Here is a 27,725-nt window from a genome sequence, read left to right on the forward strand (position 1 = left end):
ATGGAACGTTTAACATTTCTCAAATAAAATTAAGTTTACCGAAATTATTCAAAAATATATTCACTTAAATTATAAAGACCACAATTTGCCCGTAACTAACTTACAATTAGCCCGTAGCTGACTTAGAGGTGAGATAATTTCCCCGGATTTTTTCCATATCCTGGGGAATATAAAGGCCCATGTATTTATTTACCCCTTGTAATAGATTATCCAATTTAATTTCCCAGCCACTTAAATTTCAAGTAAGCCAATTAAAGCGAATTATTTTTTATATCGGATTTTATTTATTATAAAAATTCAAACGATTTTAAAATCTTTAAGATTTGTGTTTCACTGTAATTCATTTTGTGTTTTTGTTTGCGGTCAAGGAAAGAGGGAGGAGTAGGGTAGGATAAATAAATAACACAAGCCACTCTACTAATGTCAAATATATGTATATGAAAAGAGGAGGCGACACAACTACTATTTTTAGTCTTCTGCTTCTCGTTTCTCGGCGTCTTAGGCAGCCAAATTAAATCCTAGGGGATTTTCCGTGAACACCGTGGAACCAGATTTATTTACAAATTTGCAATAGGGCATGGTGGCTGAGGCATCTTGAGGGAATTCCAGTGCCTTTTCCGCTGACTTGGCCACAACCAACAGTTTGCCATTGAGCGAAGCATCAACACTGGTTACCTCCACTGCCTTTTGTTTGTTTGCCACCACATAGACATTGTAGTTAATACCATAGATACCAAAGAGTACCTCAATTTCCTTTCTCAGTTGTTCATAGGAAATCATTTGTTTGCTTACCGAATCTTCAAGTAGTAGTGAGGCCTTGTTGGATCTACCGAAACGTGGTTGCAGATCTGCAGCCAAGGCCAAATTAAGCCATTTCAGTTGGGGCAGTTGCACCTCCTCCGTTGAGCAAATGGTAAGTTTCAAATCAATACCCTTGAGATCAACAGATTCGCTGATAATGAGACGTTTCTTGCCAGCCTCTGTGGCATTATATTGTTCAAATTCGGACTTAATGGTGGTCTTAATCATCGAGTGATATTTACCCATGACCTTTTGCATTTGCTCGACTTCGGTTTTCTTGGCAGCTGGGGCATTTAATTCATAGTAAATCAAAACAGGGTCTGTGGGTATCAATTGGGCCTTTTTCTTTAGTTTTTGTACACGATTGATGACTTCACGAGCCAAGCCTTCTTCCAACAGCTCTTCATTGGGTGTTACATCCAACAGAACTAATACTTCGTTATCACTGTGGGCCTCAAAATTAGCTCCCACTTGTCCTGAGATACAATAGATAACGCGAACCTCATCCAATTCCACACGTTGTTTTTCAATTTCGAAATAACCTTGGCTAAGATATTTTTGAATTTCTTCATCTTTCAGTGCCTTGATGGCAGCCATAACAGACTTGAAGTTACCCTTCAAACGTTGACCCAATGTCTTGTGATCAGGTTCAGCCCGCAAAGTCACACCATATTTCTCCTTATCCGAACTCAAAGTCAATTTGCGTACATTTAATTCGCTAAGGATGAAATCTTCAAGGCTCTTAATGGCCTCCAGGCATTTGGGATCTTTGTGGATGACAATGATTTCCGAGACAGGATACTTGACAGGCAATGTACGACGATCACGCATGACACGGCCCAATTCGACAACAGCCTGCATAAGGCCAACTGATTTTTCAATATCCGAGCGGATAAATTTGCGATTTGAGGTTGGCATCATTTGGAAATGTACAGAATCAATGTTGTCGCAGGCACCCTTGGGTTGGAACAATACCAAACGCTTGAATATATATTCTGCCAAATAAGGAGTGAAGGGAGCCATCATTTTGCTCATGGTAAACAAGACATCATACAAAGTATCCAAGGATTGGATGCACTCATTTTTACCCATTTCACCCTTGATGCGGCGGCGATTCAAGCGGACATACCTGGCAAAGAACGGAAGACAAAATGAAAATCAATTGTTCCTTAACTACCTTAACAAACTACTCACCAATTGGTCAGTTGATCAATGAACTTGGTCAAACGTGGCACCACAGTATACAACCTATAACCTTTCATTTCAGTGGCAAAGAATTCCAGTAGGGACTCCTTGAAAGACAAGATCCAAATATCAATAACCGAGGCCTTATCGATATTCTTCAAATGACGCTCCTTGTCATAGGTGTAGAGACCCTTGTTCTGCAAATCTTCCTTTTCAAAGCGTGCAATATTTTGCAACAAGAAACGATAGGCATTGTACCATGGCAAAAAGACATCCTTGATAATATCACGGACACCCTCCTCTTTGAAGCGTAAACTTTCAGCACGCACCACGGGGGAATTGATGAGATACAAACGCAACGCATCAGCACCATACTTGGTCACCACTTCCAAGGGATCAGGATAGTTCTTCTTGCGTTTCGACATCTTTTGGCCATCAGCAGCCAACACCAAACCATTGGCAATTAAATTCTTGAAAGGAGCCTTATTAAACAAGGCAGTGGAAATGACCAGCAAGGTATAGAACCAACCTCTGGTCTGATCAATACCCTCAGCAATAAAATCGGCAGGGAAATTTGTCATGAAATCTTTTTCGTTTTCAAATGGGAAATGTTGTTGGGCAAAAGGCATGCTGCCCGATTCAAACCAACAATCGAATACAGGAGTAATACGTTTCAGTGGAGGATTTCCAGGAATGGCTGAGGGAATTTCAATGGCGTCCACAGATTCACGATGTAAATCAGTTATACGTTGTCCCGACAATTGTTCCAGTTCCTTGATGCTACCAACACAAATCATTTCTTCATTGTTGCGCCATATTGGAATGGGTGTACCCCAATAACGATTACGACTAATGGCCCAATCACGTGCCTCTTTCAACCAATTACCAAAACGTTTTTCCTTAATAAAATCTGGTACCCAATATGTTTGGGAACTGGCAGCCAAAAGATTCTTAGACATGTGTTCGACGCGTACAAACCATGAGGGTACAGCCTTATAAATCAATGGTGTATCTGAACGCCAACAGAAGGGATAACTATGTTTCACCTGGCCCGATGATACCAAATTGCCATTATTTTTCAAATATGTAATAATTTGCTTATCAGCTTCCTTCACATAGAGACCCTTAAAGTCGGTAACTTCTTCGGTAAAACGACCAGAATCATCCAAGGGGCAAATAACAGCACTAGATTTGGTAATAAGGCCAGCAGCCAAACAAACACGGTAATCGTCTTCACCAAAGTAGGGAGCATTGTGTACAATACCAGTACCAGAATCTTCAGTGACATAATCATCAACCAAAACACGGAAAGCGCGGACTTCTTCACCCCGCTTGGCAAAGTAGGGGAATACAGGTTTGTAATGGGCACCACCCAAAGTTTTGCCAGCAAACTTTTCAACAATTTGATATTCGTTTTCGTTTTTATAAACATAGCTCAAGCGGCATTCAGCCAAGATATAAAAGCGACCAGTTTTAACATCGGTGACCTGAAAGTATGAGGAAGAAAAAATAAACAAATGAAAAAATCGGAAATCCAAAATTATTCGTTTTACGCCTAGAAGTAGGCAGCAGTTTTTCAAACAAAATACCCGTACATGGAACGATAGTTAAAAAATAATATTTAAATAAAAAGTAATATTTGAATAATACACAATAATATTTAATAAATCGACGATAATTCAAAATTAATATTTAAAATATTAACCACGATAATTAAAAATTAATATTAAAAAAATCCACGATAACTAAAAAATATGTTTTAAAATTCCTCGATATAAAAAAAAAAAAAATTTGTACAAATTCCACAATAATTAAAAAGATATTTTTAAAAAAACCACGAAAATTACAAAATATTTTTTTAAAAATTCAAGATTATTGAGAAACTGATTTTTAAAATCCAAAATAAAAAAAATTAAAAAATTATTTTTATAATTAAAAATATTTTGAAGAATCCTTGATAATTAAAAATATTTTAAATAATCCTTGATATTAAAAAATCCATGATAATAATAATTAAATATTCCACGATATTTTAAAAAAAATACAATTAAAAAATCCACGAAAATTAAAAAATTATATTTAAAAAATCTAAAAAATTATATTTAAAAAATCCACTATATTTTAAAAATAATTTGTATTTAAAAATGCATTTTGTAAAAAATCTGCGATTTTTGATTTTATTTTTTTAAATTTTGTTTTTAAAAATTATTGTTTTTCAATACTCGATTTTTGAAAATTTTATTTTTTCACATAGGATTTTTGAAAGTTTTTTTTAAAAAATCAAGATTTTTTAAAAATTTTAATTTAGAAAAATCGAAGTTTTTTATATATATATTAATTTAGAAAAATCCACGATTTTTAATATCTATTTTAAAATGCATTTTGTAAAAAATGCGCCGTTTAAATTAATTTTATTTCTGAAAATTTTATTTTTTAAAAAATCTGCGGTCTATGAAAATTTTGTTTTTAAAAAATCCATAATTTTTAAAAAATGTATTTTTAAAAATCCCAAATTTTTGAAAATTTATTTTTTTAAATTCACGATTTTTCTATATATTATTTTTAAAAAATCCGTTATTTTTGACAATTTCATTTTTAAAAAATACACGATTATTGAAAAAAAATCAAATTATTGAAAAATTTATTTTAAAAATCCACTAAAATTGAAAGAACAATTTTTAAAAAATTTACGATTTTTTTAAATATTATTTTTTAAAAATCCACGATTTTTTTTAATGTTATTTTAAAAAATTCACAACTATTGAAGAAATTATTTAAAAAAATCCATGATTTTTTTAAATATTATTTTTAAAAAATCCATGATTTTTTAAAATATTATTTTTAAAAAATCCATGATTTTTTAAAATATTATTTTTAAAAAAACCACGATGCTTTTAAATATTATTTTTAAAAAATCCACGATGCTTTTAAATATTATTTTTAAAAAATCCACGATTTGTTTAAATATTATTTTTAAAAAATCCACGATTTATTTAAATATTATTTTTAAAGAATCCACGATTTATTTAAATATTATTTTTAAAAAAACCACGATTTGTTTAAATATTATTTTTAAAAAATCCAAGATTGGTTTAAATATTATTTTTAAAAAATCCACGATTTGTTTAAATATTATTTTCAAAGAATCCACGATTTGTTTAAATATTATTTTTAAAAAATTCACGATTTGTTTAAATATTATTTTTCAAAAATTCACGATTTGTTTAAATATTACTTTGAAAAATTAACGATTTGTTTAAATATTATTTTTAAAAAGAATCCACGATTTATTTAAATATTATTTTTAAAAAAACCACGATTTGTTTAAATATTATTTTTAAAAAATCCAAGATTGGTTTAAATATTATTTTTAAAAAATCCACGATTTGTTTAAATATTATTTTCAAAGAATCCACGATTTGTTTAAATATTATTTTTAAAAAATTCACGATTTGTTTAAATATTATTTTTCAAAAATTCACGATTTGTTTAAATATTACTTTGAAAAATTAACGATTTGTTTAAATATTATTTTTAAAAAAAATCCACGATTTGTTTAAATATTATTTTTAAAAAAATCAAGATTGGTTTAAATATTATTTTTAAAAAATCCACGATTTTTTTAAATATTATTTTTAAAAAATCCACGATTTGATTAAATATTATTTTTAAAAAGTCTCCGATTTATTTAAATATTATTTTTTAAAAATCCACGATTTATTAAATATTATTTTTAAAAAATCCACGATTATTGAAGAAATTATTTTATAAAAATCTACTAAAATTGAAAAAATTATTTTTAGATAAGCCACGAATATTGAAGTATTTATTTTAAAAAAAAAATCCACTAAAAATGAAAATATTTTTCAAAAAAAAATCACTAAAATTGAAAAAATGATTTTTAAAAAATCCATGACTTTTTTAAATATTATCCACTATTTTTTTTAAAATATTTTTAAAAAACCCTCGAATTTTCAAATATTATTTTTAAAAAATAAACGATATTTAAAAATTTTATTTTTAAAAAAATACATGATTTTTGAAAACTTTATTTTAAAAAAATCGACGATGATGCTTGATTATTTTATATTTAGGAAATACAGGATTTTTTAAAACACAACTTTTGAAAAATCCACGATTTTTGAAAATTTTATGTTCAAAAAATCTACGAGTTTTTAAAAATTTTATTTTTAAAAAATCCACGATATTTACAAAATTATATTTTTAAAAAACCCCGATATTTAAAATTTTATTTTTAAAAAAATTCACGATTTTTAAAAATTTATTTTTAAAAAATCCACGATTTTTTTGAAAAAAAAATTATTTAAAAAATCCACTGTTATTGAAGAGGGCAATATTTAAAAAAGGCAAATACTGCAATTGCTTTGTTTGTTGCTAATCATTAAATCCATAAGTCCCTCTTTTTACAACTAAGAATAACAACTAATTTATGCTAACATTGCAGACAATTTGCATTTTGCAAGATGATGTAAGCTTTGAATAATAAAATGCTTGTTCAAATTCCTAGCTAATGTTGTAACCAAGGTACTACAACAAAATTTAATAAAAAATCAAAATAACAATTTCCCCACTCACCTTAACATAAATCATATTTGGATTAACACAGCATGCAAAATTCGATGGCAGTGTCCATGGTGTGGTCGTCCATACCAAGAAATAGGTATTTTCATTACCTATAGCCTCGAGGGCAACAACAACACAGGGATCGACAACCTCCTTGTAGTTTTGACCCGACTCAAAATTGGACAAGGCAGTTGTACACGCGGTTGAATAAGGCATTACCTTAACACCTTGATAAACCAAACCTTTATCATACAACTGTTTGAAAACCCACCATATAGATTCCATATACCATGGATATAGGGTTTTATAATCATTTTTAAAATCAATCCAACGACCCATACGCGTTACAATACTCTCCCATTCGTTGGCATAACGCATAACAATCTTCCTGCACTCAGCATTATATGCTGCAATACCCATTTTGGCCACATCTTCGGGACCTTTGATGTTCAGTGTTTTGTCAATTTCAAATTCCACCGGCAGACCATGACAATCCCAGCCAAAACGACGATCCACGTGGTAACCCTGTTGATAGGCATAGCGGGTAACAATGTCTTTTATGGTACCGGCCAAAATATGACCATAATGGGGTAAACCCGTGGCAAATGGAGGACCATCATAGAAAGTGTATCTAAATGAACCGAAAAGTATAGCATTACTTGTTGAGTCACATTCTTAGTCGATCATCAGCAAAAACACCGACACCATTTACGCATATGGGGAGTGCACACACACTCACATCTGTTTTTTTTTTATTTTCAAATCGAAAGATATTGCACATTTAGTTCTTTGAGGCGTAAATGATGCAATGTTTTGAAATGACCACCACCACCTTGCCATTACTTACTTTGGTTTTCCTTTCGATAGTTGCATGCATTTTTCAAATATCTTATTGGCCTTCCATTCATCTAGGATGTTTTCTTCCTCGACAGGAAATGAAATGTTTTCAGGAACTCGACACACATCTTCTCGAGTCAACGGTTCAGGGGAAACACTGGCACTTTTATTTGCCACCATATTTGTTTGTTTATACTCGTTTATTTATCTATAAAATATTATATTATACCGCTTTCTTTATTTATAAGTTTATTCAATATTTTGCAATTTTTATTCGTTTGCAAAAATTTATACCTTGTATTGAAATGCCGGAGCGAGCAAAAATTTCCGTGTCAAACAAGCAACGTGACAAAATTTTTTAATAAACTGACAGCAGTCCTACCTAATTTTAATAACGTGTGGGTAAATGTCAACAACTAGAAAAGAAATTAAAGTGGCGAGTACACAGATTGGGTTTGATTAAGTTGAGCTGCTTCGAGTTCTATCAAAAATCTATTCTCTCCCAGAACCAAAAAGAACGTACTATTTATTCATGGTTCAATTATTAGAATGTTGGGCAGGTTCATGAAATTAATAAAAAAACAACTCTGATGCCGGTTTGCTTATAACATCAAATGACTAATAACAAATGCAGCAGGTTTGGTTTATTTGAAACATTGCCAAACATTTATGTAAATTGAAAAATTTTAATAAATGTATGTATGTCCACGTTTTGGTAAACCCCATATAACGCGAATTGTTCCTTTTAAGAATTTTGAATGTATTAGCCCAATTTGCCCTTGTAGTTTGGGATTTTGTATTTGCAGAGGTTAAAACACATTTCAACTAAATTGTTTATAAAGCCCACGTTATGGTATAGCCATATAACGCGAATTGTCCCTTTTAGGAATTTTGAATTTATTTGCCGAATTTGCCATTGTTATTTTGTATTTGCAGAGGTTAAAACAGATTTCTACCAAAATGTCATGGTATAGCCCCCATATAACGGTACCTGCAGATTTTAGTTCAGAAAACTTGATGGTGGATGATATAAAACATTCGGACCGTCCCAGCAGACACTGAGCACACCGTGACGCCACCTTGGGAGCTACCTTTAACATCCGTTATGGGTAGTGAGGTAACATGTTTACTCATAAGAGGAATGTTGGGACACTTTATAGAAAGTGCAGTTTACACTTTGGCAGATGCAAGTACTTGAAAAATACAATACCGATATTACTGTCATATAGGAAATATGACGGATTGGGAAAGGTGTCACAACAACACATAACTGTGACGTACCGTACTGTTGTTCGGATGTAAAAGGGTCTGGTATACAGGTTCACACCAGTGATTGAAAGACTGGCTACAATTCGTATAGAAAAAACATTTGTCAGTATAAGTTTTATTTGTGCTCATGCATCCACAGAAGACAAGGACCAACAGACCAAAGATATTTTACTTTACGCGATATTAAGGCCGAAATTGGAAAGAAGAATAACTTTGGCCCAACAATCCGAAAATTCAGTTTTTTCAGTTTTTGAAATTTTTACAATTTTTTCTTTCATAAATTTGTCAAAAAATTAAAAAAAAAAAATAGCATGTTCTTGCAGGTTCTTGAACAAAGTATGAGAAACAATTCTGCAAAATTTTGCAAATTCTTCTATAAAACATAATACACACTGTCCAACAAAGCTAAAAGTCATCGATCCAGAAAAAAAGTTTGGTAGTAGTACAATGCAGATTTATGATTTCACTACATCTTTCGATGCAGTCTCCACACGGAGTTATGAAAAATGCACTCCGTTCGATACATTTTGTAACAAGTAAAAAAGTATCAGTCGGCTTTGCCGACAGAGGTATACCCTCAGCCAATGTGAATTGAAACTATCATCTAATGCTTGGTTTACATTTACGAAATCCACTCGATTTCAACTGTCAAATCCATAGGTTAAACGTGAAATGAAATCCAATGGATTTCAGATGAGATTTCATTTGACGTTTGAGCTATGGAATTGACAGTTGAAATCGAGTGGATTTCGTAAATGTAAACGTAGCATTAGACAGATCGAATTTATTTAGTGTCTTTTCAGAATTTTGTGGCCCCCTTTGGGCATTTGAAGTTGCCGACCAGAAACTAAGTTTGGACCAAATATGACAAAAGTTTTGGACCAAATTGGTTGAATAGTTCGAGAGTTATGGTGCTTTACGGCCGCTACGTATGGTGACATAGGGGGTTTTTACACTTCTCGGGCTGTTTTCTCAAGAAGTATGGACTTGCCCCTGAAAAAAAACTTTTACCGTCGTAATGGAGGTAGCGTAAGCAAAAATCAAAGTGATTCGATGGCAGGTCCTAAACTGAACTTATCCGAAATTTTGTGTGGGAGGTACCCGAAGGAGTGGACCGATTGAGTCCATATTGAAACTCCCTCCAAGAGTTATCGTGCGCACAAATCTTCCAAACATTTTCGAACATTTGTGGGGGAGGTACCGGAAGGAGTGGACCGATATAACCCATCTTCGAACTTAAACTAAGTTTGGGTAAAATATTACGAAAGCCAAATTTTGGATCTAATTGGTTATTCCGTTCGAGAGTTATCGTGCGCTCCCAATAATTTATAGACATTTCCTTGTTTTGTTTACATTTACGTTCACACTAACGTTTACAAACAAAAACAAATATCTATGTGGTTGTTGTTGAGTTGTATTTGTTGTAGTATTTACTTTACTTGGTTTGTTCTACCATGACTTGGGGCCATGGCAGAACTACCAGGTAGTGGTATCACACCAGCTGATCGAATATGAAAAGTCAAATCCCTTTATACAAAAATTATATTTGTTGTAATTTCCCCAACAACATAAAGAAAGTTTTGACATAACATATTCAAAATTTTACGATGCCACTACCTGTTTAATTGTGCCATGCTTGGGGCCTAAAACCATGGTACAAATACACAGGTAGCCGCATCGGCAATCGTCGGCAACATAAGATGTCAAAATTTGACATCAATTCAATTCAATTGACACATTATGTTACCATCAGCTGGCATGATAATGCTACCTGTATTATTGTACCATGCCTAAAACCATTATTTCGATGAGGCACATTATAGTACGTTTATATATAACCGGATATATAACCGGATTTTTTATATAACCGGCTAAGGTCTTTTGCATTGTACTGTAGAGTAAACGAACAATATCCAGTAACAATTTGTACAAATTTTGAGTAAAGGAACACACATTATGTTTACATTTACGAAATCCACTCGATTTCAACTGTCAATTCCATTGCTCAAACGTCAAATGAAATCCACTCGATTTCAGATGTGTTTTCATTTGACGTATACACAAAGGAATTGACAGTTGAAATCGAGTGGATTTCGTAAATGTAAACATTGTATTAGTCTTCGTTGAGGGTATAAAACTTTTCACCACAAATTTGTTGGTATAGGTTCACGCTTTCATACAGCCCCCATAGAACGATACCTTCCGAGTTTCGTTATTTTAAAGGTTTTGGCCTTAATATTCCACCGAAATGGCTGTATTTTTGGTATATAGTCTTCTTTTGGTATATAGTCTTCATTGGAGCCTTAATATAACACCCATAGAACGGTACCTCCCAATTTTCGGAATTTTGAAGGTTGTGGCCTCAATATTCCACCAAAATGGTTGAAATTTTATTATTTGGTCTTCATTTGGGGTTTAAAACTTTCCGTATTAAATTTGTTGGTATAGGTCCACGCCTTCATATAGCCCCCATAGAACGGTACCTCCAGATTTTTGGTATTTTGAAGGTTGTGGCCACAATAATCCACCGAAATTGGTGAAATTCGGTATTTGGTCTTCATTTGGGGTATAAAAATTTCCATATGAAATTTGTCGGTATAGGTCCAAGCCTTCATATAGCCCCCATAGAACGGTACCTCCCGATTTTCGTTATTTTGAAGGTTTTAGCCTCAATATCCCACGAAACTGGCTGAAATTAGATATTTAGTTTGTTCGTTGGAGGGTTACAAATCCGCCAGAAAATGTTCGGTATAGATCGACGTTTTGATATAGCCTCCATAGAACGGTACATCCAGCATTTCGGTATGTTGAAGGTTAGCCACATTGTTTTATAGAAATTTTTATTTGTTTCAAAAATCAATACATAGAAAGCTGCAAAAAGCTGCTGGAAATTGTTATTTAGTCTTCTTCAAAAACAAACGGAAACTAATTGTTTCATTTTACTTCAATACAACTTGTGGTAGAGGGTGTAACAAGATCGGCCTGGACGAACTTTACGCCGTTCTTGTTCATAATAAATTCCACTATATTTCGGCTTTTTCGAATAAATTGCTTAAATTCGTTATTTTTCGCCGATTCAATGGCTACAAGCTGAGCTGTATGTGCAGCACAATGCAAATAGCGATTTCTCCTACAAGAAGTTTAGTATTGTCTTGGATAGAGTTAATATTCTCGAAATATGTTTCATTCTCATAGTTGTCCTCATATTCTTCACCATCATCTGCGTCAACGACCATATGCGACAATATTTTTGTTGATTTTTGGCCTGTTCCCATACTTTATAAAGTGGTAAAAGTTGTAAAAAGCCCTGTTCCTTTACGTGCAAGAATCTTCAAGTTTTACCACTTTTTACTCGAAAATCGTTCCTTTACTTCAGACACCATACAATTCATATGGTAGCAGTTTACAACTTTTCCTACTTTTGCCGGTTTTACCATTTTCAAAAGTAAAGGAACAGGCCAAAAAGTCGTCAACGATTTTCATATAAATTTTGTGTACGGGAAGGCAAAATGTGTAAAAGTGGAAAATTGTAAAAACTTTTTATACCCTACACCACTATGTGGTAAGGGGTATTATGTGTTAGTGCATTTGTATGTAACATACAAAAGGAAGCGAGATAGACCCATAGTTCCTTCTAGGGATATACATAGAATCACTTTCTGAGTCGATTTATGCATGTCCGTCCGTCCGTCCTTTCGCAACGTACAGGTCGCATTTGTTGACCGATTTCGCTGAAAATTGGGGAATACCATTTTTTTAGCCGTCGGAAGATCAAGTTCGAAGATGGGATATATCGGTCCACGTTTTGGTATAGCCCCCATATAACGGTACCCCCCGATTTACGGTATTTTGACGTTTTCAGCTACATTTTCAGACCGATTTGGCTATAATTTGACATTTAGGGTTCTTAAGTGTCAATAAACATATATAACAAAACTTGTGGACATAGGTCCACGTTTTGGTATAGCCCCCATATAACGGTACCCCCCGATTTGCGGTATTTTGACGTTTTTAGCTACATTTTCAGACCGATTTAGCTATAACTTGACATTTAGGGTTCTTATGTATCAATAAACTTATATAACAAAAGTTGTGGACATAGGTCCACGTTTTGGTATAGCCCCCATATAACGGTACCCCCCAATTTACGGTATTTTGACGTTTTTAGCTACATTTTCAGACCGATGTAGGTATAATTTAACATTTAGGGTTCTTAAGTGTCAATAAACATATATAACAAAAGTTGTGGACATAGGTCCACGTTTTGGTATAGCCCCCATATAACGGTACCCTCCGATTTGCGGTATTTTGACGTTTTTTGCTACATTTTCAGACCGATTTAGCTATAACTTGACATTTAGGGTTCTTATGTATCAATAAACTTATATAACAAAAGTTGTGGACATAGGTCCCCGTTTTGGTATAGCCGCCATATAACGGTGCCCCCCGATTTACGGTGTTTTGATGTTTTTAGCTACATTTTCAGACCGATATAGCTATAATTTGACATTTAGGGTTCCTAAGTGTCAATAAACATATATAACAAAAGTTGTGGACATAGGTCCACGTTTTGGTATAGCCCCCATGTAACGGTACCCTCCGATTTGCGGTATTTTGACGTTTTTAGCTACATTTTCAGAGCGATTTAAAGTTCTTAAATGTCAATAAACTTATATGACAAAACTTGTGGACATAGGTCCAAGTTGTGGTATAGCCCCCATATAACGGTTCATTTAAGTTCATATTTTCGTATAGCCCAGATACCTCCGAACTAGCTGTTAATGACATTTGAAGTTCCCACGTTATGTACCGATTTTCGATATTTTGAAGATTCTAGCTAAATTTTTTAGCCGAATTAGAAGTTATTTGACATTAAAGGCTCCCATCAAAAACTGTCAATATAGGCCCATGTTTTATTATAACCCCTATATAAGAGTACCTCCCAATTTCTAGCCCACCAAAAATTGTCAACATACATAGTTAGATATAGGCACCATAAAAAAGGGCCTCCCGAATGAAGCATAAATGTACATAAACATTATCTGACATTTTAACGTACCCACTTAAAGTTGGGGACAGGAATGAAAAGTAATTATTCCATTTTAGTTCAGAATATTTTATGGTGGAGGGTATGAAAAGTTCGGCCCGGCCGAACTTAATGCTTTTTTACTTGTTAGTTCTGGAACAGAGCTTTTATCATATTTCGTCCATTGTCAGATATTCGGACCTGCCGAACCGCCGTTCTTACTTGTTTTTCAATGAATTTGTTTCAAACTAGCGTTTTTCATTCGCACCATTGACAACATCGTAAATGTCAAATCTATTTTTGTAGCACAATCAGAACAGCTGTTTGCCATTTATTCAGTTGGGGAGGAAAACTTTGAGTAGCACATCTTTTCTTTTAGTTAAAAAGTATTTCCGTTTTTAATTAAGAAAATTGTCTCCAATAATTAAACAAAAAGTCATGTATTAAAAATAAGACTCCACTGGAAGTAACACCACACATTAACGCATAAAATACCGAAGCATTTACTAAAAAACTATCCACGAAAATCCACCGTCAATTAGCATGGTAAGAATACAAAGGAAAAAGTTTAATTCAGATGTTTTGGAGAGGAAAAATGAAAAATTGTACATACGCATGAGGCAGAAGTACATATACGTGTGTGCTTCAATATGAATTTTAACCAAAAATAGAATTGCTTTGGCCCAAATTTCGTTACGTTAGTCGATGTTCGGCTGGGAAGTAGCAATGAGACACTAATGTAATTGTTCTATTTATTTTTACAGGCCATATTGGGTGCTCAACTGGTTATTACACTCGTTGTAGTCAGTATAATACAAAAATTTAATGCTCATCTATCCTTTGCCAAATGGATATTGTGTTCAACCGGTCTATATCGTTATTTGCATCCCACCGATGATGAGTTGAGGTCCAAAGCTGGAGTACCAAAGGAGAAACCCCAAAAAGGTGGTAAAGGTAAACATGGTTATCAAAATGGTAATCATCACAATCCCAAGGAGGGACAATTTCATATACCGCGTAGCATAGAAATTGATTTGGAAACATCACCTGTAACGGCCAGAGATGTAATACATTTACGTTATTACACGGAATATCAATGGTTGTTGGATTTTAGTATTTATGCTGCCATTGTTTATGTTATATCGGAGGTATGTTACTGTGTACCAATAGCTTGGCACTTAAATGCTAATTGCTTATGTTTTTTAGGTTTATCACTATTTTATTCCTTTAAAAAATGAGGTTAACCTTAGCATGGTGTGGTGTTTGTTGGTTGTCTTCTTTGCAATGTAAGTGAAAACAAAACTATTATCATTGTAGCTACTACCTCTTGAGATATGTTTTATTGACTATCTTTGATTTTTTGTTATCAATTTATGACGTTATAGTTAATATTTATTGGTTTGCTTTTTTAGTAAATTGTTGTCATCTCTGACGGTATTATATTTCCAAAGCGAAGATTCGATTGGTGAACGTTCCATGGTTATTGTGGCCTGTTTGGTTTACCTTTTAATTGCTATGATTGTTCTCATCATTGATGAAAGTATTTTGGAAACTGGTCTAGAGGATGCTTATGCTAGTTTTAATACCAGTGCTTCCAAATTTTTAAATGATCAAGGAATACAATCCAAGTAAGTATAAAATTTGTTTTTAATATCAAAAACGATGGTCTAAGGGTTCTTCAAAAAATTATCTTAAAAAATTTCACGCCCATTGCTTCTTCAAAATATAGTCTTAAAATTTCAGGACTTTTTGTCTGCCGGTCTTCAAAAAATTCTTAAAAAATCCACGCCCATTGGTCTAAGTTTTCCTAAAAAAATAATCTTAAAAAATTCCACGCCCATTGGTTTTTCAAAATTTAATCTTAAAATTTCACGACTTTTTGTTCAATGGTATTAAAAAAAAATCTTAAAAAATCGACACCGATTGGTCTATGTGTTCTTTAAAAAAACACTTAAAAATTGCACGGCCATTGGTCTAAGGGTTGTCTAAAAAAATTTTAAAAATTCCACGCCTTTGGATCTTCTTCAAAAAATAATCTTAAAAATTCCACGCCTTTGGATCTTCTTCAAAAAAGTAATCTTAAAAATTCCACGCCTTTGGGTCTTCTTCAAAAAAGTAATCTTAAAAATTCCACGCCTTTAGGTCTTCTTCAAAAAAGTAATCTTAACAATTCCACGCCTTTGGGTCTTCTTCAAAAAAGTAATCTTAAAAATTCCACGCCTTTGGGTCTTCTTCAAAAAAGTAATCTTAAAAATTCCACGCCTTTAGGTCTTCTTCAAAAAAGTAATCTTAAAAATTCCACGCCTTTGGGTCTTCTTCAAAAAAGTAATCTTAAAAATTCCACGCCTTTGGGTCTTCTTCAAAAAAGTAATCTTAAAAATTCCACGCCTTTGGGTCTTCTTCAAAAAAGTAATCTTAAAAATTCCACGCCTTTGGGTCTTCTTCAAAAAATAATCTTAAAAATTCCACGCCTTTGGTTCTGAGGGTTCTTCAAAAAATAATCTTAAAAATTCCACGCCTTTGGGTCTTCTTCAAAAAAGTAATTTTAAAAATTCCACGCCTTTGGTTCTGAGGGTTCTTCAAAAAATAATCTTAAAAATTCCACGCCTTTGGGTCTTCTTCAAAAAAGTAATTTTAAAAATTCCACGCCTTTGGTTGTGAGGATTCTTCAAAAAATAATATTAAAAAATTCCACGCATTTGGTTCTGAGGGTTCTTCAAAAAATAATCTTAAAAATTCCACGCCTTTGGTTCTGAGGGTTCTTCAAAAAATAATCTTATAAATTCCACGCCTTTGGTTCTGGAGTTCTTCAAAAAATAATCTTAAAAATTCCACGCCTTTGGTTCTGAGAGTTCTTCAAAAAATAATCTTAAAAATTCCACGCCTTTGGTTCTGAGGGTTCTTCAAAAAATAATCTTAAAAATTCCACGCCTTTGGTTCTGAGGGTTCTTCAAAAAATAATCTTAAAAATTCCACGCCTTTGGTTCTGAGGGTTCTTCAAAAAATAATCTTAAAAATTCCACGCCTTTGGTTCTGAGGGTTCTTCAAAAAATAATCTTAAAAAGTCCACGCCTTTGGTTCTGAGGGTTCTTCAAAAAATAATCTTAAAAAGTCCACGCCTTTGGTTCTGAGGGTTCTTCAAAAAATAATCTTAAAAATTCCACGCCTTTGGTTCTGAGGGTTCTTCAAAAAAATAATCTTAAAAATTCCACGACTTGGGTCTGAGGGTTCTTCAAAAAATAATCTTAAAAATTCCACGCCTTTGGGTCTGAGCGTTCTTCAAAAAATAATCTTAAAAATTCCACTCCTTTGGTTCTGAGGGTTCTTCAAAAAATAATCTTAAAAATTCCACGCCTTTGGTTCTGAGGGTTATTCAAAAAATAATCTTAAAAATTTCAGGCTTTGGTCTAAGGGTTCTTCACAAAATTAATCTTACAAATTCCACTGCCATTGGTCTAACGGTTCTTTAAAAAATAGTCTTAAAAATTTCACGCCTCTGGATCTAAGGGTTCTTCAAAAAGTAACCTTAAAAATCCGAAAAAATCTACGCCCATTGGTCTAAGAGTTTAAAAAAAATCTTCAAAATTGGGCGCTCGTTGGTCTAAGGGTTCTTCAAAAAATAATATTTAAAAACCCACGCCTTTTGGTCCAATCCACGCCCATTGGTCTTCAGAAGAAGCACCCTATCTTTCAGAAATTGTCTATAGAAGCGCTCTTTCGTTCAAAAATTGTCTATAGAAGAAGTTAGTTTCAGAAAGGGTCTATAGAAGCACCTTTAGTTTCAGAAAGGGTCTATAGAAGCACAATTTCTTTCAGAAAGGGTCTATAGAAGCACCCTTTCTTTCAGAAACGCTCTATACAAGCACACGTTCCTTCAGAATGGGGATAACAAAAGCATTTCGCGTTCATGCCTAGTCCCGTTTTGTAGTCCTGTCAGTTACGCTGTCGTTTTAATTTGTTTTAATCTCATTTTCTTCTTGTTTATTTTCAGTGGACCAGCTTCCAAGCTTATTGTCAAATTGGTTATGGCCGTCTGCTGTGGCATTTTGGGATCTTTGTTCACCTTCCCCGGTTTGCGTATGGCCAAAATGCATTGGGATTCGCTGAAATACTGTGAGGAAAGTAGAGTGAAGAAAATTCTATTGAATATTAGTTTTGTATTGCCGTTCATTTTGGTGATTTTGTGGATACGTCCCGTAAGCAGGGATTACTTGACTGTGCGTGTTTTCCAAGGAATGGAGGCACCATTGTAAGTATAACAAAATATGTGTCCTTACAGGCTCTGATTATAGTACTTTTTCTTCTCAGACTGAAACCTCATGTCTTTGAAACCCTGCGCCTAATATTGGTTGTCATAGCAGTGGTGTTGAGAATAGCCTTGATGCCCATCTATTTACAATCATATTTAAATTTGGCCTATGATAAAATTATGGATTTGCGTAAGGAAGCTGGACGCATAACCAATGTGGAGTATCAGAAAAAGGTAAAATAAACAACAACAAAAACGCAATGACATTTATTTTTAATTATGTTTTGTTGCTGTTTTAGATTTCCTCCATATTTTACTACCTTTGTGTGGTTACTTTGCAATTTGCCGCACCCATTATTTTGTGTCTCTATTTGACATTAATGTACAAAAGTTTGGGTGGCTTTAGTTGGACGGGGTTGTTTAGTGAATCAACTGTGTTGCAGCATGAATGTTCAGCTGAGCTAGAACCACCAGCAGCGGCAGCACTTGTTTCAACAACCCAAGAATTTTTGGAAGGCAGTGGTCTCGGCTCCGGTCTAATGGCTGAAGAGGCGGCTGTTGCAAGCAATGAGTTTAATATTATGACCTCGGCTCAGAATCTACATTCATCATTGATGAGTTTGAAAAATGTAAGTTTGGTAAAATTATTTATTTAAATTATTATTAAAAAAATTGTTAATTTCAGGTCTTCACCACTGAAGTCTATAAAGGCCTTTTAGGTTTCGCCTCTTGGTGGAGCTATTTCACCCTATTTGCCAGCTCTTCCCTGGGTATTGTGTACCAATCATATTTCAACAAAACCTAAACCATATGAACTGCCTGCTGCCACCGTGCCGCCCTCCCTAATGTTTGTTTTTGTTTTTAACTGATTTTACAACTCAAAACAGAAAAAATTAAGCAATAATTTTACAAAAAAAGTTAACAACAAAACCAATCGCATAAAGTCACTAGTAGTAGTTAGTTAAAGAAAAGAATTTTTATTTTATCGAATCCAAAACAAATGTTATATTTTTTGCACACTCTCGTTGTGTTTTTGTGTTCCACTTTTGCAGGTCTCTTCTTGGTAAAATGAAATGCTTTTTTAATTTTTATTTATTTTATTATTGTTTGTATAAATTATTTTTATTTTTTATTACTATAAAAAAGTTGTGAAGAATATTGTTTTTCATATCCAAAGAATGGTTGTTCGAATCTTTTTCTCTGTCGAATTTTGGTTCAATTGGCATTTATTTTATTTTCTGCGTTATTTTTTCTCTATTCATAATTTTCATCTTAAATTAAGAGTTAAATGTTTATTGTAATACTTTTTATATACTTAGATGTGTATATAATGTGGATAATGTTTTTTAAATAGAAAGAGAAGAGAGCTTATACTAAAAAGAAGATAAAGAAAAACTGATAAAAAAGATAAACAATTATTGTTTTTAAATTTTCGTTCTTCTTGGCTTAAAAAACTAGGGTGTTCTTCATGACATTCCTTTCATGGTTTGCTCTTGCTAGCTTCAGCTTCAGCTAAAAGAAGATACAGATGCTTGACAACCTCTAATCGTTGCTACTTCAAATGCTATTTCCTCTGTCATCATACCTTTCTTTGTAGCAATAGGCATACTGGTCATAGATTTAACTGGGTGTAGGGCACAACTCTTCTTATTTTTTCTGCAAAACGAATCCGTAGAATACCCTTTAAAAGTCTTAGATGATCCTTTTCTATACCTAAAATACCCTTTCGAAGTCTTTCGTACCCCTTTAAAAAGTCTTGAAAGAGCCTTTTATGCTCATTATATCCATTAAAAGTCCCTTTAGGGACTTTTTGACTTAGGGTTCTTCTGCAAATTGATGATTATTTATTTCATTCCTATAAACTTTAATAACCTCTACTTCCTATAAGACGTACGTAAAGGGTACTTTTTGACATTGAAGATCCTTTGCTCTACACATTGATTGACTTTCCTTTCATTCCTATAAACTTCTCATAACCTCAACTTCCTTTTTTGGGCCTTGAAGAGCCTGCCTTATAAAATAAAAAAATAAAAAACCTCTACTTAAAACAAAACTACCTCCGCCCCTCTTTAAAGCCCCAAAATCTGCTCCTGTTTGTAGACAGCATGATAGGCATTACGTATAAGGACATATGGGAAGCAAGATTCCAATAAATCCATAGTTAAGAATGGTGATTGTTTGACAATTTCATCTAATAACAAATAAATGGATTCACGATTACGTGTAGCATCGCGATCGGACTCCTGGCCCAAACGCAAAAGAGATGATGAGGCCAAAGCCAAAAACTCCTTCATACGATCTTCTATGTCATTTTGGCCACAAATGGTAAACAATGCTCCAAAGATATTGTTTATAGCCACTGACATACAGTGGGTGTTATTGGAATGACCATCAATGGAGGCACGATAAAATGAACTATCATTGCGTGCCAATTTGGGTATGGAAACGGCGACAAAAACCATAAGGAGACAAGCCGTCAAATGCTCGCCTTCATCGAATTCGGGTTTTTTAGATTTCAAAGTGGCCGCCAACGTGGGATCAACCTTACACATGAGACCAGCAGCTGATGCCATTTCAGAGGCAACACGTATTTGATCACCTCCCGGCAAATGTTCTTGGAAATCTTTCACCGAACTCAACAAGAAGGGTATGCGTTTTTCGAGCACATCCACCAATGCCTCATGGACCAAATTACGGAAACATAAAATCACACCAATGATTGTCATACGTTGCAGTACCCTGTCGACATCTTGTAAACGTTTAAATTGCTCCTTCATAACCTCGGGTTTGTCGAAACTTGTGCGTAGTGTAATCAATACTTCTTTGTTGACTCCAACCAAAGATTTTAATTCTTGCACCTGATTAGCAATGTGCCACATAAGTGTTTCGTTGAGAGATTTTATGCCGTAAGGGCCCACCAATTCAGCCAGGGCTCGCAGTTCATTTAAATCGGAAAACTCTTGGGGATTAAAGGGTACCCAACCTTCGGGGGAAATGGGTACAAATGCCTTTTGATTGTTGCTGAATACAATATTGCCAGCCGAAACTCGTCGCAAGAGGACTTCACTGTACCTGAAAGAAGAGCAAGAAATAAAAAAAAAAAAATATTATGGAAAAATTCACGATTAAAAAAATAATTTTAAAAATAAAAGAAAAAAATGATGAAAATATTTTTTTTTAATATTTGTTAATTTTTAAAAAAAAATCCACGATTATTGAAAATTAATTTTGAAAAAAATTCACGATTATTGAAAATTAATTTTGAAAAAAATCCACGATTATTGAAAATTAATTTTGAAAAAAATCCACGATTATTGAAAACTAATTTTGAAAAAAATCCACGATTATTGAAAATTAATTTTGAAAAAAATCCACGATTATTGAAAACTAATTTTGAAAAAATCCACGATTATTGAAAATTAATTTTGAAAAAATCCACGATTATTGAAAATTAATTTTGAAAAAAATCCACGATTATTGAAACTTAATTTTGAAAAAAAAATCCACGATTATTGAAAATTAATTTTTAAAAAAATCCACGATTATTGAAAATTAATTTTAAAAAAATCCACGATTATTGAAAATTAATTTAAAAAAAATCCACGATTATTGAAAATCAATTTTAAAAAAATCCACGATTATTGAAAAATTAATTTTTAAAAAATGCACGTATATTGAAAATTAATTTTTAAAAAATCCACGATTATCGAAAATTAATTAAAAAAAAATCCACGATTATTGAAAATTAATTTTTAAAAAAAATCCACGATTATTGAAAATTATATTTTAAAAAGATCCACGATTATTGAAAATTAATTTTTAAAAAATCCAAGATTATTGAAAATTGGTATTTAAAAAAATACACTATTGTTGAAAATTATTTTTTAAAAAAATTCACGATTATTGAAAATTTATTTTTAAAAAAATCCACGATTATGGAAAATTAATTTTTAAAAATATACACGTTTATTGAAAATTAGTTTTTAAAAATTCACGGTTATTGAAATATTTTTTTTAAAAACCGACGATCATTGAAAATTTGTTTTTAAAAAACTTAATTTTAAAAAATATCCACGTTTATAGAAAATCAATTTTTAAAAAATCCACGGTTATTAAAAATTAATAAAAAAAATCACCATTATTGGAAATTAATTTTTAAGAAAATTTACAATTGTTGAAAATTAATTTTTAAAATTAATTAATATTAAAAATTATTTTTTTTTTTCAAAAATTTACGTATTTTTGAAAATTATTGGCAAAAAATCCAAAGAATTGTGAATTTTTCTATCATTGTATTTATACAACTAATTTAAAAAATATATATTTTTAAACCACAAATTTAAGAAAAGTTTTATTCCAAATACTCACTAATTTTTGAAAATTATTTTTTAAAATTTAAAATTTTTTGAAAATTATTTTTTTAATGTATCCTCGATTTTTGAATATTATTTAAAAATTATACGAAGTTTGAAAACATTAAAAAATCTACAAAAAAAAATGATTTTTAAAAAGTCCACAATTTTTTAAACAGACTACGAAGTTTGAAATTCATTTTTTTGAAATATAAAAGATTTTTTAATTTTTTTTTTTTTTTTTTTGAAATATCCACAATTTTCTAAAAATATTTTTTTTTTAAATCTACGATTTTCTAGAAGCTGTTTTCTCACTATTGAAAAATAAATTGTTAAAAAATTAACGAATTTTTATTTTTTAAACTATCAACTTTTTTAAAAATTAAGTTTCTAAAAAAATCCAAAATTATTGAAAAAATAATTTCTAAAAAATCAAAATCCAAAAATCCTTCCAAATTAACGATCATCGATTTTTTAATCCACGAAAATTATTTTTAAAAATTGCTTAGGGATATGCGTGACACATAAAAACTCTCCAACTTACCATGTATTGTACAGGGCTGCAATGGTCTTTTCGCCATGTGAATCCAAAGCCTGTGTCTGTTGCAGCAAACAATTATTGAATACCCGTGTCATATCAATGTGTACATAATTTTCCACCGTTTGCAAAACATTCATGTATGCCCTTACCGAGGCCAATAGTTCAGAGGGTTTGGCAATTTCCATTGTTTCGGAATTAAACATTACCATACCCACCAAATCTCGGGAGAAACGATGTTCCAAATTTTGACATAAGTATTCACGTGGGGCAAAGGCAAATTCCCACACATTCACTGTGGGACAATAGTTAATGGCAAAACACAATTCGGTCAAGGCCATATGTAGCTTATCCATTGTGGTTAAATCTTCTCGAGTCTTACGATATGATTCATCTCCAGGCTTGCGTATATCATCAAATTGTTTCTTTGACTTATCCTTCTTTTTACGGGCCGATTGTACGGATAGAATTTTGGCACAATGTTTGGGTAGTAGAGCATCAGCCATTGTGCACTGTTCATCACATATGGTGGTTATAATATTCTTAGCCTCTTTGGCCATTTCTTCAAGGAAAATATTAACAACACTCAGAGAACGTTCACGAATGTGATGACGTTCCTCAGGACACATTTCATGGGTACAATTTTGAAAATGACTGCAAATCAGGGGGAAGGCAATAATATAACGATTTTGGGCTGGGAATTCTAAACACATATGGAATTGATCATCAAACATTTTGCTGTAGAAACAAAAGATACTCAAGTCGGAAGTTTCAACCAAAATCTCATCCAAATTATCAACGACACGCGTGTGGAAAACCATAGAGTCCAACAGACGAGCCAATTCAACATGCTCTTGAATGCGTAAAACTGCCTTACCCACACTCATGTATGTTTGCAAACGGAACCAATCCAAACGGAAGGCCCTAAAGTCGAATAGTTCGTTATCTTCTACTTGCTTTACGGTTAAATTTGATGCTGTATTATAGAGCGACGAGAAGATAACACTTTCATCTTCGGGACACATCTGTAGACTTTGCATGCGTATGTTCAAGTCGGTGGAATCGAAACCAGATAAATATTGCACATAATAACGTTGCATGACTTGGCTGTACTTGCGCACCAAGGCACGCAGTTCTTCCATGTGGAACAACAACTCGGGCAGTTGGCGATCGACAAGGTCTTCATTGCTTTTGCCTGGAATAAAAGTAAGCGAGATTAATATTTGTTTAAAAAGTAATACCAAATTCTTGACTTACCCTTATTCTTCAGCAGTGGAGGATTGTCATTGTGCCTCAGTAGCCACAAGATTTCATCTCGTGCCAAGCACAGACCAATAAATATAAAAATGGCCTTTGGACCCAGTAACCCAGGTTGATCGGTCATTATCAAAGCCAGTTCCTTGAGGGCGGTACGCAAAAACTTCCTCCTTTCTCTGTGCATTAGGGCCGCCTTTTGCACAGCATTTGAGTAGGCTTCCTTTACCTCACTTATCCGTTTGTTATAGCCCTTTATGCCATCAAAGAATGTTTGAATATATTGATGTATCTGCAAAACCTCATCACGGAACAGGGCCACCACCCAGCTGGACTCCAAGGCTGATAACCAAATCTTATTCACCTCTGGATACTGGCCCAACATGGGATGATTTAACATTAAACCAAATATTATCCATCTATCCATTGCCTCCAACGATAAATATTCACAAGACATGGTATCCGTGCGCACGGCCTTGAGCAAAATTGCAGGATTGCCTACCAAACTTAGCTTTTGCATTTCACGCCATTTATCGGCTGGTAAATTGCGTAGAGGATAAATGGTTGTCAGCGAACGCAAGGCATTTGTCAGCAAACGCTGATGGGGAATAAATTCCTCGGACAATTTCTTCAACGGCACCTCATAGTCCAAAATCATTTGACCCAATCTGGGGAACCCAGCATCTGAGGCATTGTTTTGTAACTCAAAAGCGGCATTGTATAGACCCAACACCGCCTTACGATCTTCCACCCGTGATAGGAGAATCATCAGCGATACATACGTCACGACCAAATCCAAATAGTTCTTGGTGAGTTCAAAATTCAATGTAATATCCAAATGTATTTGGCAAGCATCCATGGTGGTCAACAGCTCACAAACATTATCCTTAAAATCCAATAGATCCACAAAGGTGTGGTAATACAGTGATAAGGACTTTATTATCTCCGCCTTTATGTTCACAATGGCATTTAGGCCCTTTACATCAATGTTGGGGAATCTCTTGACAATAAACTTAATAGAAGACTCCAATGATTTTTCCGATAAGAATCCGGGCTTAGATTTTGTATCTCCACAGGCCTTTTTGATGTTATAGACCCTTGTCAATATGCCCAAGCCACGATCATTTAGAATTATTAACTTTTCAGCGATTTTTTGCTGATTTGGATAGATTGGTCGTGCCATGGTGGAGAAAAACTCTGTACGTTGTCTGACTTGAAATTAGATCAACAGCCCCACCTAGAAAATTTTGTTTTTACTTTTTCCCCGTGAAAGCAGCTATTGTTGCTTGTTTTTTCACTTAATTCACGTAGTTTTGTAGTTATATCTCACTTTCTTGTTAACAATTGTTTTCTTTATTAACTTTTAATATAAATAATTTACATTTTTATATGGGCAACAATGATTTGAGCTCATTCAACAAAATAAATACCCGATGACAAATTTTTGACGTTTCACTTTATCTCTCTATCGTGAGTTAAGAGAGCAAGAGATATAACAGGGTGATTCAGATGTTTACTTTTTAAAAGTGCAAAGGAGATATATGAAAGCTGTGTGCTATGAATATAACTTACCGTTTCAGCCGTTCAAACAATCGCAACGACAACAATCTCGCTTTCAATGGACTCCGGTAGTATGCTTAATTTCACACGTTGGTTTTGATGATGTTACTTATTCGTTTTGAACGAGGACAGTGATCCGGATCGTTCAATTGAAGGAGATTAATTAACGAGATTTCCTTTCAAGCAAAAGTAAATTCACATAGGCTGAGGGGGGTACGTTATGAGCCCTTATAGACACTTATATAATAAACACTTATAAGGCTTTATCATCATAAGTCCATGTTTTGGTATAGGCCACTTTGGCATTTGGAAGATTTAGCTAAATTTGTTGGCCGAACTACTTCAATATTGAATTCGAGATCCCCAGTGGTCAAAAAACTTTATCAGGGAGGACTAGAAGTTGAAGAAGTTATTGAAAAATAACTTCGGTGGAGAATATCCAAAAACAATGCCAATCTTTTTCCACAATTTAATTAGTTGTTTTAAAATATTAAAACAACAACAATGGGATTTTTTTGAAAAAGACTTTCTAAATAATCATTTCAGAACTACTAATTTTTAGTATTTTTTCTATATCGTAAGGGAAAAACTGTTATCGTAGTAAAAAACACTGTAGATTCTTGCAGGTTTCGTATAATATTGGTAATAACAAGTTATTAAAAACCACTGCTTTTTCTCCTTAATTTAACACTATTAACATATGTATCTTTTATTTAAAAAATATATATTTCCATATCGTAAAAAACTATTCATCAACTCTACTACACCTCAGCTTCATCTTGACACCAACCATCATCATCGGATAAAAATCTCCTCTTCATCGATGTATTCATGTACGGCCGTAATACCCATTCAGTATTGGCTGCTTGTATCTCATCCAGAGTGCCAAGTTTAATTTGATATAATTTCAATTGGAACCGCGGACCAACTTCTTTCATTTCCAATTCCTTATTTACATACTGATATGTATGATGCCTAAAGGCAATATAATCATCATGATTGGCAAAGGTAATGACACGTTTTGAATCTTCCTTTGGAACAGGGAATAAATATTTCAATATGGTCATTGTGCGTTTACCCAAATCGGTTTTGAAATTGTGGAAAATCAAGTGGGGTTTTTGTTCACTCATTGGTCCGATATCGGGAATGTCGTGACGCATTACAACACCGGAGATATTAAAGAATGCCGTTGGTCCATAGGGTAAATGGCAGATGACCAAACTATCAGGAACACCACGATGTTCATGGACAATAATGAAATCGGTGACATCATTTGCCCGACACGCATGTATCAGCTGCTTCAACTCGTATTTACCTCTGTTCATGCGTTGAGCATTGGGAAATATGAGTCGCAATTCTTTTACAAACATTTTCAATCGGGCCGATGGCTCGTGGGAGGTGGTAATCATAATTTTGGGATCTTCACTGCCAGCATAACGATATTCATCATCCACATTGGGATTTTCTTGGTCTGAAAAGGGAAAAGAATCACGTGTTAAATAAATCAATGATGACTTTCTCTTACCATTCCATCTTACCCAAACTGTATTTTAGTTTCTCCTGTATGTTTATTGCCTCCTTTTGCAGACTTGGATGTATGGTCTTGTTGTTGGTCAAACTGTTGATCAACTTTTGTTTCTTCTCTTCGGTTCTATGTCTTCGACCTTCTTTTGCCTTTTCAAAAAGGTATTCTCTTCTAAGTCTGGCTTGTCTGCGTAACATTTTTAAATATTATTTTTAATATATAATTTTAATATAATTTAATTTTGATTCAGTGTTTGATGTTAGTTTTGTATTTCAAAACAAATATGACAAATAGGAAAACATGTGCGCTAGGGATAGGTAAGTCGACTTTTGATTAACCCTGCGTTTACATATGACAGGACAGTTGAGTTCATGTATTGATTGTCAAAAACCCAAAACTCGCCTGTGTGACGTAGGCGTCCAGACAACTTCAAAAACAGTTGTAAAATTATGAATGAAAATCATCGATTCCTTTTCGTTTTCCGTTCACATATTTTGTTTTTGTACATATTCTTTTGTTTCAGCCCATTTGAATTATCATCTCAC

General features: G+C 33.3%; 4 protein-coding genes across 6 annotated transcripts; 1 reads left to right on the forward strand and 3 right to left on the reverse strand.

Moving 5' to 3' along the window:
* Positions 1–264: 264 nt before the first annotated feature.
* IleRS (Isoleucyl-tRNA synthetase) lies at positions 265–8,710 on the reverse strand. Of its 3 annotated transcripts, none has more exons than XM_073979916.1 (5): positions 7,702–8,710; positions 7,418–7,615; positions 6,583–7,201; positions 1,996–3,473; positions 265–1,930 (listed from the first exon to the last, which is right to left on the reverse strand). In XM_073979916.1, the coding sequence occupies exons 2-5, from the start codon at positions 7,585–7,587 to the stop codon at positions 499–501; spliced, it is 3,699 nt and encodes a 1,232-aa protein (XP_073836017.1). In that variant the 5' UTR covers positions 7,588–7,615; positions 7,702–8,710; the 3' UTR covers positions 265–498. The 3 variants fall into 3 exon arrangements, with proteins under 3 accessions (XP_073836017.1, XP_073836019.1, XP_073836018.1); XM_073979918.1 differs by having other exon boundaries at positions 7,418–7,638; positions 7,702–7,778; XM_073979917.1 differs by lacking the exon at positions 7,702–8,710 and having other exon boundaries at positions 7,418–7,670.
* A 5,289-nt stretch (positions 8,711–13,999) lies between these two features.
* emei (transmembrane protein 161-like emei) lies at positions 14,000–18,970 on the forward strand. The gene is made up of 8 exons (XM_073986117.1): positions 14,000–14,248; positions 14,467–14,850; positions 14,909–14,988; positions 15,115–15,330; positions 17,694–17,951; positions 18,011–18,185; positions 18,251–18,580; positions 18,637–18,970. Exons 1-8 carry the CDS (start codon positions 14,246–14,248, stop codon positions 18,754–18,756), a joined length of 1,566 nt encoding a protein of 521 aa, XP_073842218.1. The 5' UTR covers positions 14,000–14,245; the 3' UTR covers positions 18,757–18,970.
* A 174-nt stretch (positions 18,971–19,144) lies between these two features.
* Hem (Nck associated protein 1 Hem) lies at positions 19,145–25,572 on the reverse strand. The gene is made up of 3 exons (XM_073986115.1): positions 24,099–25,572; positions 22,848–24,036; positions 19,145–21,023 (listed from the first exon to the last, which is right to left on the reverse strand). The coding sequence occupies exons 1-3, from the start codon at positions 25,276–25,278 to the stop codon at positions 20,021–20,023; spliced, it is 3,372 nt and encodes a 1,123-aa protein (XP_073842216.1). The 5' UTR covers positions 25,279–25,572; the 3' UTR covers positions 19,145–20,020.
* Positions 25,573–26,325: 753 nt separating this feature from the next.
* Positions 26,326–27,478, reverse strand: LOC141401281 (U3 small nucleolar ribonucleoprotein protein IMP4). Its single transcript, XM_073981378.1, has 2 exons — positions 27,194–27,478; positions 26,326–27,126 (listed from the first exon to the last, which is right to left on the reverse strand). The coding sequence occupies exons 1-2, from the start codon at positions 27,375–27,377 to the stop codon at positions 26,417–26,419; spliced, it is 894 nt and encodes a 297-aa protein (XP_073837479.1). The 5' UTR covers positions 27,378–27,478; the 3' UTR covers positions 26,326–26,416.
* Between the last annotated feature and the right edge of the window lie 247 nt (positions 27,479–27,725).

The sequence above is a fragment of the Musca autumnalis genome, unplaced genomic scaffold (assembly GCF_047663935.1).
Source record: "Musca autumnalis isolate F117 unplaced genomic scaffold, ASM4766393v1 scaffold_4, whole genome shotgun sequence".
NCBI lineage: Eukaryota > Metazoa > Arthropoda > Insecta > Diptera > Muscidae > Musca > Musca autumnalis.

What these genes read in the sequence shown, in the direction of transcription:
- IleRS (XM_073979916.1), bottom strand. Translation starts at nt 7,587, where the DNA reads ATGGTGGCAAATAAAAGTGCCAGTGTTTCCCCTGAACCGTTGACTCGA. An exon ending in CAAATATGATTTATGTTAAG is followed by an intron (nt 3,474 to 6,582) that starts GTGAGTGGGGAA and finishes TCATACTTTCAG; the next exon opens with GTCACCGATGTTAAAACTGG. An exon ending in ATTGATCAACTGACCAATTG is followed by an intron (nt 1,931 to 1,995) that starts GTGAGTAGTTTG and finishes GTTCTTTGCCAG; the next exon opens with GTATGTCCGCTTGAATCGCC.
- emei (XM_073986117.1), top strand. An exon ending in CAAGGAATGGAGGCACCATT is followed by an intron (nt 17,952 to 18,010) that starts GTAAGTATAACA and finishes TTTTCTTCTCAG; the next exon opens with ACTGAAACCTCATGTCTTTG. An exon ending in ATGTGGAGTATCAGAAAAAG is followed by an intron (nt 18,186 to 18,250) that starts GTAAAATAAACA and finishes TTGCTGTTTTAG; the next exon opens with ATTTCCTCCATATTTTACTA.
- Hem (XM_073986115.1), bottom strand. Translation starts at nt 25,278, where the DNA reads ATGGCACGACCAATCTATCCAAATCAGCAAAAAATCGCTGAAAAGTTA. An exon ending in TCCACTGCTGAAGAATAAGG is followed by an intron (nt 24,037 to 24,098) that starts GTAAGTCAAGAA and finishes CTTTTATTCCAG; the next exon opens with GCAAAAGCAATGAAGACCTT. An exon ending in GCAGCCCTGTACAATACATG is followed by an intron (nt 21,024 to 22,847) that starts GTAAGTTGGAGA and finishes CTCTTCTTTCAG; the next exon opens with GTACAGTGAAGTCCTCTTGC.
- LOC141401281 (XM_073981378.1), bottom strand. Translation starts at nt 27,377, where the DNA reads ATGTTACGCAGACAAGCCAGACTTAGAAGAGAATACCTTTTTGAAAAG. An exon ending in GAAACTAAAATACAGTTTGG is followed by an intron (nt 27,127 to 27,193) that starts GTAAGATGGAAT and finishes TTCCCTTTTCAG; the next exon opens with ACCAAGAAAATCCCAATGTG.